Consider the following 18,059-nt stretch of genomic DNA (forward strand, 5'->3'; position numbering starts at 1 on the left):
GACCCCCCCATGTGGACCCCTCCCAGATTGAGCCCCCTCCTCCAGATGGAGATCCCCCGTGATGCCCCCATCCCCAGATGAATCCCCCTCCCTCAGTTGGCGACCCCCCCCCCCCCAGGTGAAGCGCCCTCCCCCAGGTGGAAGCCCCCGCCAGGTGAAGCCCCTCCACAAGATGAAGCCCCTCCCCAGGTGAAGCCCCCCCCATGTGGAGAACACCCCCAGGTGAAGCTCCCACCCCCCAGGTAAAGCCCCCCCCAGGTGGAGACTCCCCCAGGTGGAGACCCCCCAGGTGAAGCACCCCCCCCAGTAAAGCCCCCCCCAGGAGGAGACCCCCAGGTGAAGCCCCTCCCCCGAGGAAGCCACCCCAGGTGGAGCCCGTCCCCCAGGTGAGGCCCCCCCGGGTGGAGACCCCACCAGGTGAAGCCCCACCGGGTGAAGCCACCGTCAGGTGGAGCCTCTCCTCCAGGTGAAGCCCCTCCCCAGGTGAATGCACCCATGAAGCCCCACCGCCAGGTGAAGCCCTCCTCCAGGTGAAGCCCCTCCAGGTGAAGCCCCCCACAAGTGAAGACCCTTCCCTAGGTGGGCCCCCCTGGTGAAGCCCCCAACCCCCAGGTGAAGCCCCCCAGGTGAACCCCCTCCCAGGTGAAGCCCCCCCAGGTGAAGCCCTCCCCCAGATGAAGCCCCCCCGCAGGTGAAGCCCCCCCAGGTGGAGACGCCCCTCCCCCAGATGGGCCCGCACCAGGTGAAGCCCCTCCCCCAGGCGGAGACCCCCCAGGGTGAAGCCCTCCCCCCAGGTGCCCCCCACAGGTGAAGCCCCTCCTCCGACTGGACGCCCCACCTCGTGAAGCTCCCCACCCCAGGTGAAGCCCCCCCTAGGTGAAGTCCCCTCCCCCAGGTGGAGATCCCCCCAGGTGAAGCCACGTCCCCCAGATGGAGAACCCCTCAGGTGACGCCCCTCCCCCAGGTAGAGATGCCCAGCCACAGGTGGTGAAGCCCCTCCCCCAGTTGAAGCCCCCTCCCCCAGGTGGAGACCCCCCCACCTGGTGGTGAAGCCCCTCTCCCAGGTGGCCGAGCCCCTGCCCCGCCTTCTCCCCGTGTTGACGCGCTCCTGCGTGCGTTGCTGTGTTGCCGCAGACGGCAGGGCGGGCGGACGGACGGACCGAGGGAGCCGCGGTCCTCACGCTGACATGGCCGAACACTTCTCGCTCGCCGACTGCGATGTGATCGGCTTTGACCTGGACCACACTCTCTGCCGCTACAACGTCAGCAGCACCTTCGCGGTGAGTGAGCAGCGGGCCCGGCATCGCGCTTCATCCCCCGCCCAGAATGTGAGATCACATCGCGGCCCGGGCACCAAGGCTCCGTGGAGCCGGAGAGGGCGAGGGGGCTCCCCCGTGAGCAGGCCGCGGAAACCGGGCTTCCCAGGTCACCCGCTCCGCCCCGAGGCCCGTCTCAACACCGCGGCTGTCGGGGAAGCGCCAGCCTTCCTGCAGCTCGCGGCGCAAGTCAGTCTGCGAGGGATATTGGTGGCCCGTTATTCCTCTCCCTCCCCTCCCCTCTCCCTCCTCCCCCCTCTCCCTCCTCCCCTCCTCCTTCCCCTCCCCTCTCCCTCCTCCCCTCTCCCTCCTCCCTTCCCCTCCCCTCTCCCTCCTCCCTTCCCCTCCCCTCCCCTCTCCCTTCCCCTCCCCTCCCCTCTCCCTCCTCCCTTCCCCTCCCCTCTCCCTCCTCCCTTCCCTCTCCCTCCTCCCTTCCCCTCCCCTCTCCCTCGCTCCCCCCCCCTCTCCCCGTCGCCCTGAGCAGGCCTTTCGGCCCTTTGAACCTGCACCGCAATTCAATAAGATTATAGCTGATCATTCAACCTCAGTACCCCTTTGCTGCTTTCTCTCTGTACCCCTTGATCCCTTTGGCCATAAGGGCCATATCTTAACTCGCTTTTGAATATATCTAACGAACTGGCCGTAACAACTTTCTGCGGTAGAGAATTCCACAGATTAACCACTCTCTGAGTGAAGAAGTTTCTCTTCATCTCGGCCCTAAATGGCTTACCCCTTATTCTTAGGTTGTGACCCCTGGTTCTGGAACTCCCCAGCAATGAGGACATTCTTCATGCCTCTAATCTGTCCAATCCCGTCAGGATTTGATATGTTTCTATGAGATCCCCTTTCATTCTTCTCAACTCCAGTTGATCCAGTCTCTCCTCATATGTCAGTCCTGACATCCCGGAAATCAACCTGGTTAACCTTCGCTGTAATCCCTCAATAGCAAGAACGTCCTTCCTCAGATTAGGAGACAAAAACTGAACACAATATTCCAGGTGTGGCCTCACCAAGGCTCTGTGCAACTGCAGTAAGACCTCCCTGCTCCTATACTCAAATCCTCTAGCTATGAAGGCCAACATGCCATTTGCCTTCTTCACCGCCTGCTGTACCTGCATGCCGAACTTCAATGACTGATGTACCATGACACCTAGGTCTCGTTGCACCTCCCCTTTTCCGAATCTGTCACCATTCAGATAATCTGTCTTCCTGTTTTTGCCACCAAAGTGGATAACCTCACATTTATTTACATTATACTGCATCTGCCATGCATTTGCCCACCCACCTAACCTGTCCAAGTCACCCTGCAGTCTCTTAGCATCTTCCTCACAGCTCAGACTGCCACCTCGCTTAGTGTCATCTGCAAACTTGGAGATATTACATTCAATTCCTTCATCTAAATCATTGATGTATATTGTAAATAGCTGGGGTCCCAGCACTGAACCCTGCGGCACCCACTGGTCACTGCCTGCCATTCGGAAAAGGACCCGTTTATTCCGACTCTCTGCTTCCTGTCTGCCAACCAGTTCTCTATCCACGTCAATACATTACCCCTAATACCATGTGCTTCAATTTTGCACACTAATCTTTTGAAAGTCAAAGTTCTCCCTTGTCCACTCTACCAGTTACATCCTCAAAAAATTCTAGAAGTTTTGTCAAGCATGATTTCCCTTTCATTTATCCATGCAGACTTGGACCGATCCTATCATTGCTTTCTAAATGCGGTGCTATTTCATCTTTAATAATTGATTCCGACATTTTCCCCACCACCGATGTCAGGCTAACCGGTCTATAATTCCCTGTTTTCTCTCTCCCTCTTTTTAAAAGTGGTGTTACATTTGCTACCCTCCAGCCCATAGGAACTGATCCAGAGTCAATAGAATGTTGGAAAATGATCACCAATGCATCCACTAGTTCTAGGGCCACTTCCTTAAGTACTCTGGGATGCAGCCTATCAGACCCTGGGGATTTAAGGGCCTTCAATCCCATCAATTTCCCGAACACAATTTCCTGACTAATAAGGATTTCCTTCAGTTCCTCCTTTTCGCTACACCCTCAAACCCTTAGTATTTCCGGAAGGTTATTTGTGTTTTCCTTAGTGAAGACCGATCCAAAGTATTGTTCAATTGGTCTGCCATTTCTTTGTTCCCCATTATAAAACAGTTTAAGAATAACAAGGCTACGGGTGCTGTTGGAATCCCTGCTGAGGCGCTAAAATATGGCGGAGAGGCGCTAAAATATGGCGGAGAGGCGCTTTTGGTGCGGATACACGACCTCATCTCTCTCATCTGGAGGGAGGAGAGCATGCTGGGAGATCTGAGAGATGCGGTGATTGTGACCATTTTTAAAAAGGGAGACAAGTCCGACTGCAGCAACGACAGGGGAATCTCCCTGCTTTCAGCCACTGGGAAAGTTGTCGCTTGAGTTCTCCTCAATCGTCTTCTCCCTGTGGCCGAAGAGCTCCTCCCGGAATCACAATGCGGATTTCATCCCCTACGGGGCACAACAGACATGATCTTTGCAGCACGACAGTTGCAGGAAAAATGCAGGGAGCAGTGCCATCCCTTATACATGGCTTTTTTCGTTCTTACAAAGGCCTTTGACACCATCAACCGTGAGGGTCTATGGAGCATTCTCCCCCGTTTCGGATGCCCCCAAAAATTTGTCAACATCCTTCGCCTGCTTAATGATGACATGCAGGCCGTGATCCTTACCAACGGATCCATTACAGACCCAATCCACGTCCGGACCGGGGTCAAACAGGGCTGCGTTATCGCTCCAACCCTCTTCTCAATCTTTCTCGCCACCATTCTCCACCTCACAATCAACAAGCTCCCCGCTGGAGTGGAACTGAACTACAGAACCAGTGGGAAGCTGTTTAACCTACGCCGCTTCCAGGCCAGGTCCAAGATCACCCCAACCTCTGGCGTTGAGCTGCAGTATGCGGACGATGCCTGCGTCTGTGCACATTCAGAGGCTGAACTCCAGGATATCGTCAATGTGTTCACTGAGGCATATAAGGCATGGGCCTTACCCTTAACAACCGTAAGACAAAGGTCCTTCATCAACCTGTCACCGCCGCACAGCACTGCCCTCCAATCATCAAGATCCACGGCGCGGCCCTGGAGAACGTGGACCATTTCCCATATCTCGGGAGCCTCTTATCAACAAAGGCAGACATTGATGCGGAGATTCAGCATCGCCTCCAGTGCGCCAGCGCAGCCCTCGGCCGCCTGAGGAAAAGAGTGTTCGAAGACCAGGCCCTCAAATCTACCACCAAGCTCATGGTGTACAGGGCTGTAGTAATACCCGCCCTCCTGTATGGACCTGAGGCATGGACGATGTATAGAAGGCACCTCAAGTCGCTGGAGATATATCACCAACAATGTCTCCGCAAGATCCTGCAAATCCCCTGGGAGGACAGGCGCGCCAACATCCGCAGTATTGATGCACTGACCACACTCGATCAGCTTCGCTGGGCAGGCCACATAGTACGCATGGCAGATACGAGACACTCTCAGCAAATGCTTTATGCGGAGCTCCTTCATGGTAAACGAGCCAAAGGAGGACAGTGGAAACGATATAAGGACACCCTCAAAGCCTTGCTGGTAAAGTGATACCTGGGAGACCCTGGCCGCAGACCGCCCGAGGTGGAGAAAGTCCATCCGGGAGGGCGTTGAGCCTTTCGAGCCTCAACGCAAAGAGCATGAAGAGGCCAAGCGCAGGCAGCGGTAGGAGTGCGTGGCAAACCAGCCCCACCAACCCCTTCCCTCGACGAATGTCTGTCCCACCTGTAACAGGGTCTGTGGCTCTCGTATCGGACTGTTCAACCATCAAAGAACTCACTTTGGGAGTTGAGGCAAGTCCTCCTCGATTCCGAGGGACTGCCTATGATGCTTATAAATTCACCTGATTCTGTCTGCAAAGGACTTACATTGGTCTTCACTAATCTTTTTCTCTTCACATATCTATTGAAGCTTTTGCAGTCAGTTTTTATGTTCCCAGCAGGCTTCTTTCATACTTTATTTTCCCCCTCCTAATTAGACCCTTTGTCCTCCTCTGCTGAATTCTAAATTTCTCCCAGTCCTCAGGTTTGCTGCTTTTTCTTGCCAATTTATATGCCTCTTCCTTGGATTTAACACTATCCCTAATTTCCCTTGCTAGCCACGGTTGAGCTGCCTTCCCCTTTTTATTTTTACTCCAGACAGGGATGTACAATTGTTGAAGTTCATCCATGTCATCTATAAATGTCTGCCATTGCCTATTCACTGTCAATCATTTGCCAGTCTATCCTAGCCAATTCATGTCTCATACCATCGAAGTTACCTTTCCTTAAGTTTAGGACCCTAGTCTCAGAATTAACACTGTCACGGTCCATCTTAATAAAGAATGCTACCATATTATGGTCACTCTTCCCCGGGGGGCTTCGCACAACAAGATTGCAGATTAGTCCTCTCTCATTACGCAACACCCAGTCTAGGATGGCCAGCTCTCCAGTTGGTTCCTCGACATATTGGTCGAGAAAGCCAACCCAAATACACTCCAGGAAATACTCCTCCACCGCATTGCTACCAACTTGGTTAACCCAATCTATATGTAGATTAAAGGTGCCCATGATAACTGCTGTACCTTTATTGCACGCATGCCTAATTTCTTGTTTGATGCCATCCCCAACCTCATTACTACTGTTTGGTGGTCTGTACACAACTCCCACTAGCGTTTTCTGCCCTTTGGTATTCTGCATCTCTACCCATACAGATTCCACATCATCCAAGCTAATGTCCTTTCTTAGTATAACATTAACTTCCTCTTTATCCAGCAACGCTACCCCACCTCCTTTTCCATTCTGTCTATCCTTCCTGAATGTTGAAGACCCCTGGATGTTGAGTCCCGCACCGTCGCCCCCCCCTCCCGTCCCCCCGCCTTGGGACATTTTACTGCATTTTTTTCCTGAAGATTACTTTTATATATACAACAGATCTCTTGCAAAATTAGTTATTGTGTCAATTTAACAACAACAAAATCTTGGAGTGAAATGTTCCGAGGCGCTTCAAAGGAATATTATGAGATAAAAGATTTGACACCGAGCTGCTTCTGGAAATCAGCGTAGGTGACCAAAAGCTTATAAACCCCCCCCCCCCCCCTCAGATGGATATTTGATTAGCAGGACCATTACTCTATGGTACTTGAATATCTCAAGTTATTGCTTTTATTACATGGAATTTTGATATTCCATCCAGTTGCAATTGGGTCCATTGGTTTGTGAGGATATGGGATTTTTGGGTGTTTGATTGCATCCATTTCTCAGTGAAGGCTGCGAATTGAGCGGGGTGGGGGATGGATGTTGCTTTTTTGAGCAGGAATGTGATTGAAGGTTATAAATAGTCCAAATGGCTTGTTGCAGCAATTGATTTGTTGAAATCTGTTCAGAAACTTGCATTTTCAATGACCTTTGAGACATTTTATTCAAAATTGCGATACTCATCTGCAAATTGCTCTACAAATGTTTTGTGTAGAATTTTGTGGGAGTTATCATGGTATATTGTGCCTCAACAAATTGCTTGTCCTGGTTGTACAGATAATTCTAGGCTAAGATTATTAGTATAAACAAATCACTGAAAGTTAACATGTAGGTACAGCACGCAACTAAGAAAGCAAGTGGTATGTTGGCCTTCATTACAAGAGGATTTGAGTATAAGAGTAAAGACGTCTTACTGCAATTATATAGGGCCCTGGTGAGACCACACCTGGAGTATTGTGTACAGTTTTGGTCTCCTTACCTAAGGAAGGAGATACTTGCCATTGAGGGAGTGCAACAAAGGTTTACCAGGCTGATTCCTGGAATTGTCCTATGAGGAGAGATTGAGCAAACTCGGCCTACATTCTCTAGAGTTTAGAAGAATGGGAGGTAATCTCATTGAAACATACAACATTCTTACAGGGCTTGACAGGGTAGATGCAGAGAGGATGTTTCCTCTGGCTGAGGAGACTAGAACCAGGGGTCACAGTCTCAGAATAAGGGGACGGCCATATACAACTGAGATGAGGAGAAATTTCTTCACTCAGAGGGTGTTGTATCTCTGGAATTCTCTACCCCAGAGAGCTCTATCGGCTCAGTTTTTCAGTATTTTCAAGACCGAGATCGATAGAATTTTGGATATTAAGGGAATCAAGGGATATGGAGATAGTGGAGTTGAGGTAGAAGATCAGCCGTGATCTCATTGAATGGCGGAGCACACTCGAGGGGCTGAATTGCCTACTCCGGCTCCTAATTCTTGTGTTCTTTTTAGATATTCCATAGGGGAGAATGCTGTTGTAGACTAGGAAGTGGCACCTACAGGGAAACTGCCGGGATTAAATAGTGAACATGTTGGGAAAGGTAGATAACCTGAATTTTTGCTTCATTGTAAGATATAATCGCCTCTTTTTGATTTATTGCATTTGAAATAATCATTGACAGAAATACTGTACGATTGATATAGGATTCATACCTCAGGCAGATATCCTGTATGTCTGCACATAATTAGTAGCCAGAAAGGTACTACCGGTACATCATTTATGGATTATTGTTTGGGGTCAGGATAGGAAGAAAACATACTTGGCTTTTCTAAAGTGCTATCAATTTTCAAAGAAAATATCCAGAATATCACATCGTTTAATATGTGTGTTGTTGAATTCCTGTTTTCATAATGGCTGCATCAGTGGGAGTTGTTTCTAGGCAACACAGTCAGCAGAATTTATGGAAGAGAATATGAAACCCTTCCAAACACTGGCAGTAATTATGGACTGGTGCATATGAACATATTATTTAGAGATGCCCCACAAGCTATATGAAAAGTATATGTGATGTCCAACCATATTTTAAGATCATTATTATGGTATTATACTCTTGCATATCTGAAGTTGTTTTGTAGGAAATGTGCCATGTATCATTAAGGGGTATTAACCTTGAGCTGCCTATTACATTACTGAGCTTTTGCCTTGTGTAGGATTTGGAGGTGGGACTGCCAAGTTAGAATTGTCTCCTTCGGGATTACACAGCTGTACGATTCATAAATCACGAGCATTAAAATTTAACTTTAGTTTCTTCCGACATTTAGCCAAATTTCTGTTTAAGGTTTCCTAAATATCTTGTATGTTGGCAAAAGCAGCTTAAAAGGGCACTGCGATCCTGAAATTTTCTGCAAAAAAAGTTCAATGCCATGTGTGGTTCATAAACCTAAATGCAAGTTAGCCATTCAATGACTGTTATTTAATTGGTATGATGTACATATAGAAGATTTAATGTGAACATTTGTATTATCTAGATCTTCAAAAGTAGTGGTATTGGTAAAAAATTGCAGTTGACTCATGTGTGTTGGATACCAACGTCACTGTGGTAACAGCTAAGGCTGTTCATACTATGGTACTATAATTGTTTGCTGCCCTAAGCTTCCTGAGTGGAGATGTACCTTTAATTAGAAATAAAGGAGATTGAAGTTTGCATTTTTAAAATCTTATTTAAAAGAAGAATATTATACACGTGTTGGTACAGTAGATAGATTTTCTTCCTGACAACTTTCCTTTCAATTTCCAATAAAGTAAATGAGTTGACGCACAAATCATTACAAATGGGTATGATTTGGCGGCCATTACAGAAACGTGGTTGCAGGGGGGCCAAGACTGGGAATTAAATGTACAGGGGTATCTGACAATTCGGAAAGATAGATAAGAAGGGAAAGGAGGTGCGGTAGCTCTGTTAATAAAGGATGATATCAGGGCAGTTGTGAGAGACGATATTGGCTCTAATGAACAAAATGTTGAATCATTGTGGGTGGAGATTAGAGATAGTAAGGGGAAAAAGTCACTGGTGGGCGTAGTTTATAGGCCTCCAAATAATAACTTCACGGTGGGGCGGGCAATAATCAAGGGAATAATGGAGACCTGTGAAAAAGGAACAGCAGTAATCATGGGGGATTTTAACCTACATATCGATTGGTCAAATCAAATCGCACGGGGTAGCCTTGAGGAGGAATTCACAGAATGCATACGAGATTGTTTCTTAAAACAGTATGTTACAGAACCTGCAAGGGAGCAAGCTATCTTAGATCTGGTCCTGTGTAATGAGAGGAGTAATAAACTATCTCCTAGTAAAAGATCCTCTCGGAATGATTGAATTTGTAATACAGATTGAGGGTGAGGAAATAGTGTCTCAAATGAGCGTACCGTGCTTAAACAAAGGGGACTACAGTGGGATGAGGGCAGAGTTGGCTCAAGTAGACTGGAAACACAGACTAAACGGTGGCACAATTGAAGAACAGTGGAGGACTTTTAAGGAGTTCTTTCATAGTGCTCAACAAAAATATATTCCAGTGAAAAAGAAGGGCGGTAAGAGAAGGGATAACCAGCCGTGGATAACCAAGGAAATAAAGGAGAGTATCAAATTAAAAACCAATGCGTATAAGGTGGGCAAGGTTAGTGGGAAACTAGAAGATTGGGAAAATTTTAAACGACAGCAAAGAATGACTAAGAAAACAATAAAGAAAGGAAAGATAGATTACGAAGGTAAACTTGCACAAAACATGAAAACAGATAGTAAAAGCTTTTACAGATATATAAAACGGAAAAGAGTGACTAAAGTAAATGTTGGTCTCTTAGAAGATGAGAAGGGGGATTTAATAATGGGAAATGTGGAAATGGCTGAGACCTTAAACAATTATTTTGCTTCGGTCTTCACAGTGGAAGACACAAAAACCATGCCAAAAATTGCTGGTCACGGGAATGTGGGAAGGGAGGACCTTGAGATAATTGCTATCACTCGGGGGGTAGTGCTGGACAGGCTAATGGGACTCAAGGTAGACAAGTCCCCTGGTCCTGATGAAATGCATCCCAGGGTATTAAAAGAGATGGCGGAAGTTATAGCAGATGCATTCGTTATAATCTACCAAAATTCTCTGGACTCTGGGGAGGTACCGTCGGATTGGAAAGCAGCTAATGTAACGCCTCTGTTTAAAAAAAAAAAAGGGGGCAGACAAAAGGCAGGTAACTATAGGCTGGTTAGTTTAACATCTGTAGTGGGGAAAATGCTTGAAGCTATCATTAAGGAAGAAATAGCGGGACATCTGTATAGGAATAGTACAATCAAGCAGATGCAACATGGATTCATGAAGGGGAAATCATGTTTAACTAATTTACTGGAATTCTTTGAGGATATAACGAGCATGGTGGATAGAGGTGTACCGATGGATGTGGTGTGTTTAGATTTCCAAAAGGCATTCGATAAGGTGCCACACAAAAGGTTACTGCAGAAGATAAAGGTACGCGGAGTCAGAGGAAATGTATCAGCATGAATAGAGAATTGGCTGGCTAACAGAAAGCAGAGAGTTGGGATAAATGGGTCCTTTTCGGGTTGGAAATCAGTGGTTAGTGGTGTGCCACAGGGATCGGTGCTGGGACCACAACTGTTTACAATATACATAGATGACCTGGAAGAGGGGACAGAGTGTAGTGTAACAAAATTTGCAGATGACACAAAGATTAGTGGGAAAGCGGGTTGTGTAGAAGACACGGAGCGGCTGCAAAGAGATTTAGACAGGTTAAGCGAATGGGCTAAGGTTTGGCAGATGGAATACAATGTCGGAAAATGTGAGGTCATCCACCTTGGGGGGGGGGGGGGGGGGGAACAATAAAAGGGAATATTATTTGAATGGGGAGAAATTACAACATGCTGCGGTGCAGAGGGACCTGGGGGTCCTTGTGCATGAAACCCAAAAAGTGAGTTTGCAGGTGCAGCAGGTAATCAGGAAGGCGAATGGAATGTTGGCCTTCATTGCGAGAGGGATGGAGTACAAAAGCAGGGAGGTCCTGCTGCAACTGTACAGGGTATTGGTGAGACCGCACCTGGAGTACTGCGTGCAGTTTTGGTCACCTTACTTAAGGAAGGCTATAATGGCTTTGGAGGGGGTACAGAGACGATTCACTCGGCTGATTCCGGAGATGAGGGGGGTTACCTTATGATGATAGATTGAGTAGACTGGGTCTTTACTCGTTGGAGTTCAGAAGGATGAGGGGTGATCTCATAGAAACTTTTAAAATAATGAAAGGGATAGACAAGATAGAGGCAGAGAGGTTGTTTCCACTGGTCGGGGAGACTAGAACTAGGGGGCACAGCCTCAAAATACGGGGGAGCCAATTTAAAACCGAGTTGAGAAGGAATTTCTTCTCCCAGAGGGTTGTGAATCTGTGGAATTCTCTGCCCAAGGAAGCAGTTGAGGCTAGCTCATTGAATGTATTCAAATCACAGATAGATAGATTTTTAACGAATAAGGGAATTAAGGGTTACGGGGAGCGGGCGGGTAAGTGGAGCTGAGTCCACGGCCAGATCCGCCATGATCTTATTGAATGGTGGAGCAGGCTCGAGGGGCTAGATGGCCTACTCCTGTTCCTAATTTTTCTGTTCTTATGTTCTTATTTATATTTTCTTTTGTTTTGTTTGTGTTTATCACAATGAGAGATGTCAGTGCTTCATCACTGTTGGCCTGAGTGTGAGAGTTCAGTGTTCCCTGGTGTAGAGTATGACTCACTCTGCTCTGCTTTAGCATTGGCCTGACACTGACACCTCAGAAGACAACCCACTACTGTAGCAGCTTGAATTTTCAATATTCCACACTATCCTTCCTTAAGTTCTTTCTGAGTGAGATTGCCATTCAGTGGCAGTTTAACACTGAGGCCCCATACAATACCAAAAGTTCATTCCAGACCCTTGCAGCAGACAGAGAGGGAAATGTCTCATCTAAGTGGTCTGAGCTGGATTTGAATAAATACAGGTTCCAGGAATGAAAGAACTGCGAGCCACCTTACTGTGATGCCGAGTTGCACATTATGATTTTTGTTTAGATTTCAAAGACCTGTTGATATGTGTGATCAGAGATCTGTAGCTTGTTGTAGATCTTGGCAGTGCTGTGGCAAAGTGCATCTGCGCTTCGGCATGCTTTGCCACAGAAGATATAGGGTTAGAATTTCGACAGATTTGCGACTGTTTTTCCGTCTGGGCGAAGTGATATATTTTTTGTTGCTAAACGAGTCGCACAACATTTTGCGCCCGGGCGGAAATTTCGGCAGTAGTTATCGCCCGCCTGATTTTTTTTAAAGCGTTCTGATGACGTCAATCGGCATGCAACACTATGCTATTGCCACAGGCGGTAAATTCTGCGATATTGCCTGCCTGGAAAAAAACAATTGGACCCAAGGCGCACCCGGCACTAATGGCACCATCTTGTAAACAGAGCAGCAGTTCAGTGGAGAAGGACGACTGCGTTTTACACAGTCAAGTTTTACGTAAGTTTATAGTTTGTTTTAAAAGATATTTAAGGACATTTAAAAAATGGTGGTTATACTATGTCAGACATTATTCCCGGCTGCTTTTTGTATGCAGTATCGAGCTGGAAGAAGACTTGTTGATGAGCATTATGAGCATAATCAAAGAGCTCGCAGACTGATAGAATAGATAAGGGAGAACCAGTGGATGTAGTGTATTTGGATTTTCAGAAGGCCTTTGATAAAGTCCCACATAAGAGGTTAGTGTATAAAATTAAAGCACATAGGATTGGGGGTAATGTATTGGCATGGATTGAAAATTGGTTAACTGACGGGAAACAGTTGGAATAAACGGGTCTTTTTCGGGGTGGCGGGCAGTGACTCGTGGGGTACCACAGGGATCAGTGCTTGGGGCCCCAGCTATTCGCAATATATACAAATGATTTGGATGAGGGAACCAAATGTAATATTTCCAAGTTTGCTAACAACACAAAACTAGGTGGGGTTGTGAGGAGGATGCAATGACGCAGCAGGATGATTTAGATAGGTTGAGTGAGTGGGCAAACACATGGCTGATGCAGTATAACGTGGATAAATGTGAAGTTATCCATTTTGGTCTGAAAAACATAAGGATAAAGTATTATTTAAATGGTGATGGCTTGGGAAGTGTTGATGTACAGAGGGACCTAGGTGTCCTTGTACACCAGTCATTGAAAGCAAACATGCAGGTGCAGCAAGCAGTTAGGAAGGCAAATTGTATGTTGGCCTTCATTGCAAGAGGATTTGAGTACAGGAGCAAGGATGTCTTACTACAGTTATACAGGGCCTTTGTGAGACCGCACCTGGAGTATTGTGTACAGTTTTGGTCTCCTTACCAAAGAAAGGATATACTTGCCATAGAGGAAGTGCAGCGAAGGTTCACCAGACTGATTCCTGGGATGGCAGGATTGTCGTATGAGGAGAAATTGGGTCGACTGGAAACATAAAAGATAGGTGCAGGAGTAGGCCATTCGGCCCTTCGAGCCTGCACCACCATTCAATAAGATCATGGCTGATCGTTCCCTCAGTACCCCTTTCCTGCTTTCTCTCCATACCCTTGATCCCTTTAGCCGTAAGGGCCATATCTAACTCCCTCTTGAATATATCCAATGACCTGGCATCAACAACTCTCTGCGGCAGGGAATTCTACAGGTTAACAATTCTCTGAGTGAAGAAGTTTCTCCTCATCTCGGTCCTAAATGGCCTGCCCCTTTTCCTAAGACTGTGTCCCCTGGTTCTGGACTTCCCAACATCGGGAACATTCTTCCTGCATCTAACATGTCCAGTCCCGTCAGAATTTTATATGTTTCTATGAGATCCCCTCTCATCCTTCTAAACTCCAGTGTATAAAGGCCAGTTGCTCCAGTCTCTCCTCAAATGTCAGTCCTGCCATCCCTGGAATCAGTCTGGTGAACCTTTGCTGCACTCCCTCAATAGCAAGAACGTCCTCCTTCAGGTTAGGAGACCAAAACTGAACACAATATTTCAGGTGGGGCCTCACCAAGGCCCTGTACAACTGCAGTAAGACTTCCCTGCTCCTATACTCAAATCCCCTTGCTCTGAAGGCCAACATACCATTTGCCTTCTTCACGGTTTGCTGTACCTGCATGCCAACTTTCAATGACTGATGAACCATGACACCCAGGTCCCGCTGCACCTCCCCTTTTCCTATTCTGCCGCCATTCAGATAATATTCTGCCTTTGTGTTTTTGCCCCCAAAGTGGATAATCTCTCATTTATCCACATTATACGGCATCTGCCATGTATTTGCCCATTCGCCTAACCTATCTAAGTCACCCTGCAGCCTCTTAGCGTCCTCCTCACAGCTCACACCGCCACCCAGTTTAGTATCATCTGCAAACTTGGAGATATTACACTCAATTCCATCATCTAAATCATTAATATATATTGTAAAGAGCTGAGGTCCCAGCACTGAGCCCTGCAGCACTCCACTAGTCACTGCCTGCCATTCTGAAAAGGACCCGTTAATCCCGACTCTCTGCTTCCTGTCTGCCAGCCAGTTCTCTATCCACGCCAGTATATTACCCCCAATACCATGTGCTTTGATTTTTGCACACCAATCTCTTGTGTGGGACCTTGTCAAAAGTCTTTTGAAAGTCCAAATACACCACATCCACTGGTTCTCCCTTGTCAACTCTACTAGTTACATCCTCAAAAGATTCCAGGAGATTTGTCAAGCATGATTTCCCCTTTCATAAATCCATGCTGACTTGGACCAATCCTATCACTGCTTTCCAAATGCTATGCTATTTCATCCTTAATGATTGATTCCAACATTTTCCCCACTACTGATGTCGGACTAACCAGTCTATAATTACCCGTTTTCTCTCTCCCTCCTTTTTTAAAAAGTGGTGTTACATTAGCTACCCTCCAGTCCATGGGAACTGATCCAGAGTCGATAGATTGTTGGAAAATAATCACCAATGCATCCACTATTTCTCGGGCCACTTCCTTAAGTACCCTGGGACGTAGACTATCAGTCCCTGGGGAATTATCGGCCTTCAATCCTGTCAATTTCCCTAACACAATTTCCCGCCTAATAAGGATATCCTTCAGTTCCTCCTTCTCACTACATCCTTGGTCCCCTAGTACAACCGGAAGGTTATTTGTGTCTTCCTTTGTGAAGACAGAACCAAAGTACTTGTTCAATTGGTCTGCCATTTCTTTGTTCCCCATTATAAATTCACCCGAATTCGACTGCAAGGGACCTACGTTTGTCTTCACTAATCTTTTTCTCTTCACATATCTATAGAAGCTTTTGCAGTCAGTTTTTATGTTTCCGGCAAGCTTCCTCTCATACTCTATTTTCCCCTTCTTAATTAAACCCTTTGTCCTCCTCTGCTGAATCCTAAATTTCTCCAGTCCTCCGGTTTGCTGCTTTTTCTGGCTAATTTGTATGCCTCTACCTTGGATTTGACACTATCCTTAATTTCCTTTGTTAGCCACGGTTGAGCCACCTTTCCCATTTTATTTTTACTCCAGACAGGGATGTACAATTATTGAAGTTCGTCCATATGATCTTTAAAGGTTTGCCATTGCATATCCACCGTCAACCCTTTAAGTATCATTAGCCAATCTACGCTAGCCAATTTGCGCCTCATACCGTCAAAGTTACCTTTCCTTAAGTTCAGGGCCCTAGTTTCTGAATTAGCTTTGTCACTCTCCATCTTAATAAAGAATTCTACCATATTTAATTTGCACGGAGAAAGATTCATGTGATATCCATCGTGTCTTTTTAAATGTGCAGGAGATGAGTGTGCTTCCTGAAAATGTGAATCTGATTTACAAATTAATGCCACCTCTGCAAGAGGCCTCGCACAACAAGATTGCTAATTAATCCCTTCTCATTGCACATCACCCATTCTAGGATGGCCAGCTCTCTGGTTGGTTCCTCAACATATTGGTGTAGAAAACCATCCCTAACACACTCCAGGAAATCCTCCTCCACCGCATTGCTCCCAGTTAGGTTAGCCCAATCAATATGTCGATTAAAGTCGCCCATGATTACTGCTGTACCTCTATTGCACACATCCCTTATTTCTTGTTTGATGCTGTCCCCAACCTCACTACTACTATTTGGTGGCCTGTACATAACTCCCACTAGCGTTTTCTGCCCTTTGGTACTCCGTAGCTCCACCCATACCGATTCCATATCATCCAAGCTAATGTCCTTCCTTACAATTGCATTAATTTCCTCTTTAACCAGCAACGCCACCCTGCCTCCTTTTCCTTTCTGTCTATCCTTCCTAAGTGTTGAATACCCTTGGATGTTGAGTTCCCAGCCTTGGTCACCCTGGAGCCATGTCTCCGTGATGCCAATTAACTGCTATCTGCACAGTTAATTTGTCCACCTTATTCCGAATACTCCTCGCATTGAGGCATAGAGCCTTCAGGCTTGCCTTTTTAACACACTTTGACCCTTTAGAATTTTGCTGTAAAGTGGCCCTTTTTGTTTTTTGCCTTGGGTTTCTCTGCCCCTCCACTTTTACTCTTCTCCTTTCTATCTTTTGCTCATGTCTCCATTTTGTTTCCCTCTGTCTCCCTGCATTGATTCCCATCCCCCTGCCATATTAGTTTAACTCCTCCCAAACAGCACTAGCAAACACTCCCCCTTGGACATTGGTTCCGGTCCTGCCCAGGTGCAGACCGTCCGGTTTGTACTGGTCCCACCTCTCCCAGAACCGGTTCCAATGCCTCAGGAATTTGAATCCCTCCCTGCTGCACCACTGCTCAAGTCACTTATTCATCTGAGCTATCCTGCGATTCCTACTCTGACTAGCACGTGGCACTGATAGCAATCCTGAGATTACTACTTTTGAGGTCATAACTTTTAATTTAACTCCTAGCTCCCTAAATTCGTCTCGTAGGACCTCATCCCGTTTTTTACCTATATCGTTGGTACCTATGTGTACCACGACAACTGGCTGTTCACCCTCCCTTTTTAGAATGTCCATCACCCGCTCCGAGACATCCTTGATCCTTGCACCAGGGAGGCAACATACCATCCTGGAATCTCGGTTGCGGCCATAGAAACGTCTATCTATTCCCCTTACAATTGAATCCCCTATCACTATCGTTCTCCCACTCTTTTTCCTGCCCTCCTGTGCAGCAGAGCTACCCACAGTGCCTGGACTTGGCTGCTGCTGCTCTCCCTTGATGAGTCATCCCCCTCAACAGTACCCAAAGCGGTGTATCTGTTTTGCAGGGGGATGACTGCAGAGGACCCTTGCACTACCTTCCTTGCACTGCTCTTCCTGTTGATCTTCCATTCCCTGTCTGGCTGTGTACCCTTTTCCTGCGGTAAGACCAACTCATTAAACGTGCTATTCATGTCATTCTCAGCATCCTGCATGCTCCAGAGTGAATCCACCTGCAGCTCCAGTGCCGCAATGCAGTCCGTTAGGAGCTGGAGGCGGATACACTTCCCGCACACTTAGTCGTCAGGGACTTCCCACATAGTACAGGAGGAGCATAACTCGTATCCGACCTGTCCTGCCATGACTTAACCCTTAGATAAACTTAATTTGACAACAACAATGCTAAATGTTACTTACTGATCAAGAAAAGAAAAAGAAAAGCTACTTACCAATCACTTACCCCCTTGGCTGTGACATCACCTTTCGATTTCTTTCTCCTTTTTTGCCCTCTCACCCTGCTTCAGCTGCACAAGCACTGGCCTTTTGTAGGCCTCACCAACGCTGCCACCGGAACTCTCGCCGACTCCCCGAGCTCCTGGTTGCACTGGCCTTTTGTAGGCCTCACCAACGCTGCCGCCGGAACTCCCGACTCCCCGAGCTCTTGGTCGCACTGGCCTTTTGTCGGCCTCACCAACGCTGCCGCCGGAACCCACGCCTCTTGCCGACTCCCCGAGCTCCTGGTTGCACTGGC

The 18,059-nt window shown here is 47.2% G+C and overlaps 1 protein-coding gene across 1 annotated transcript in view; it reads left to right on the forward strand.

The window, feature by feature from the left end:
• The first annotated feature begins 1,069 nt into the window (after positions 1-1,069).
• The window catches only part of nt5dc1 (5'-nucleotidase domain containing 1), a 796,921-nt gene continuing 779,931 nt past the window's right edge, over positions 1,070-18,059 (forward strand). Inside the window, exon 1 of the mRNA XM_070885335.1 lies at positions 1,070-1,280. Within this exon, the coding sequence (XP_070741436.1) occupies positions 1,188-1,280 (93 nt within the window). The 5' untranslated portion in view covers positions 1,070-1,187. The remainder of the gene's footprint in view (positions 1,281-18,059) is intronic.

This window comes from Pristiophorus japonicus, chromosome 7 (assembly GCF_044704955.1).
Source record: "Pristiophorus japonicus isolate sPriJap1 chromosome 7, sPriJap1.hap1, whole genome shotgun sequence".
In the NCBI taxonomy this organism is placed as follows: Eukaryota; Metazoa; Chordata; class Chondrichthyes; family Pristiophoridae; genus Pristiophorus; species Pristiophorus japonicus.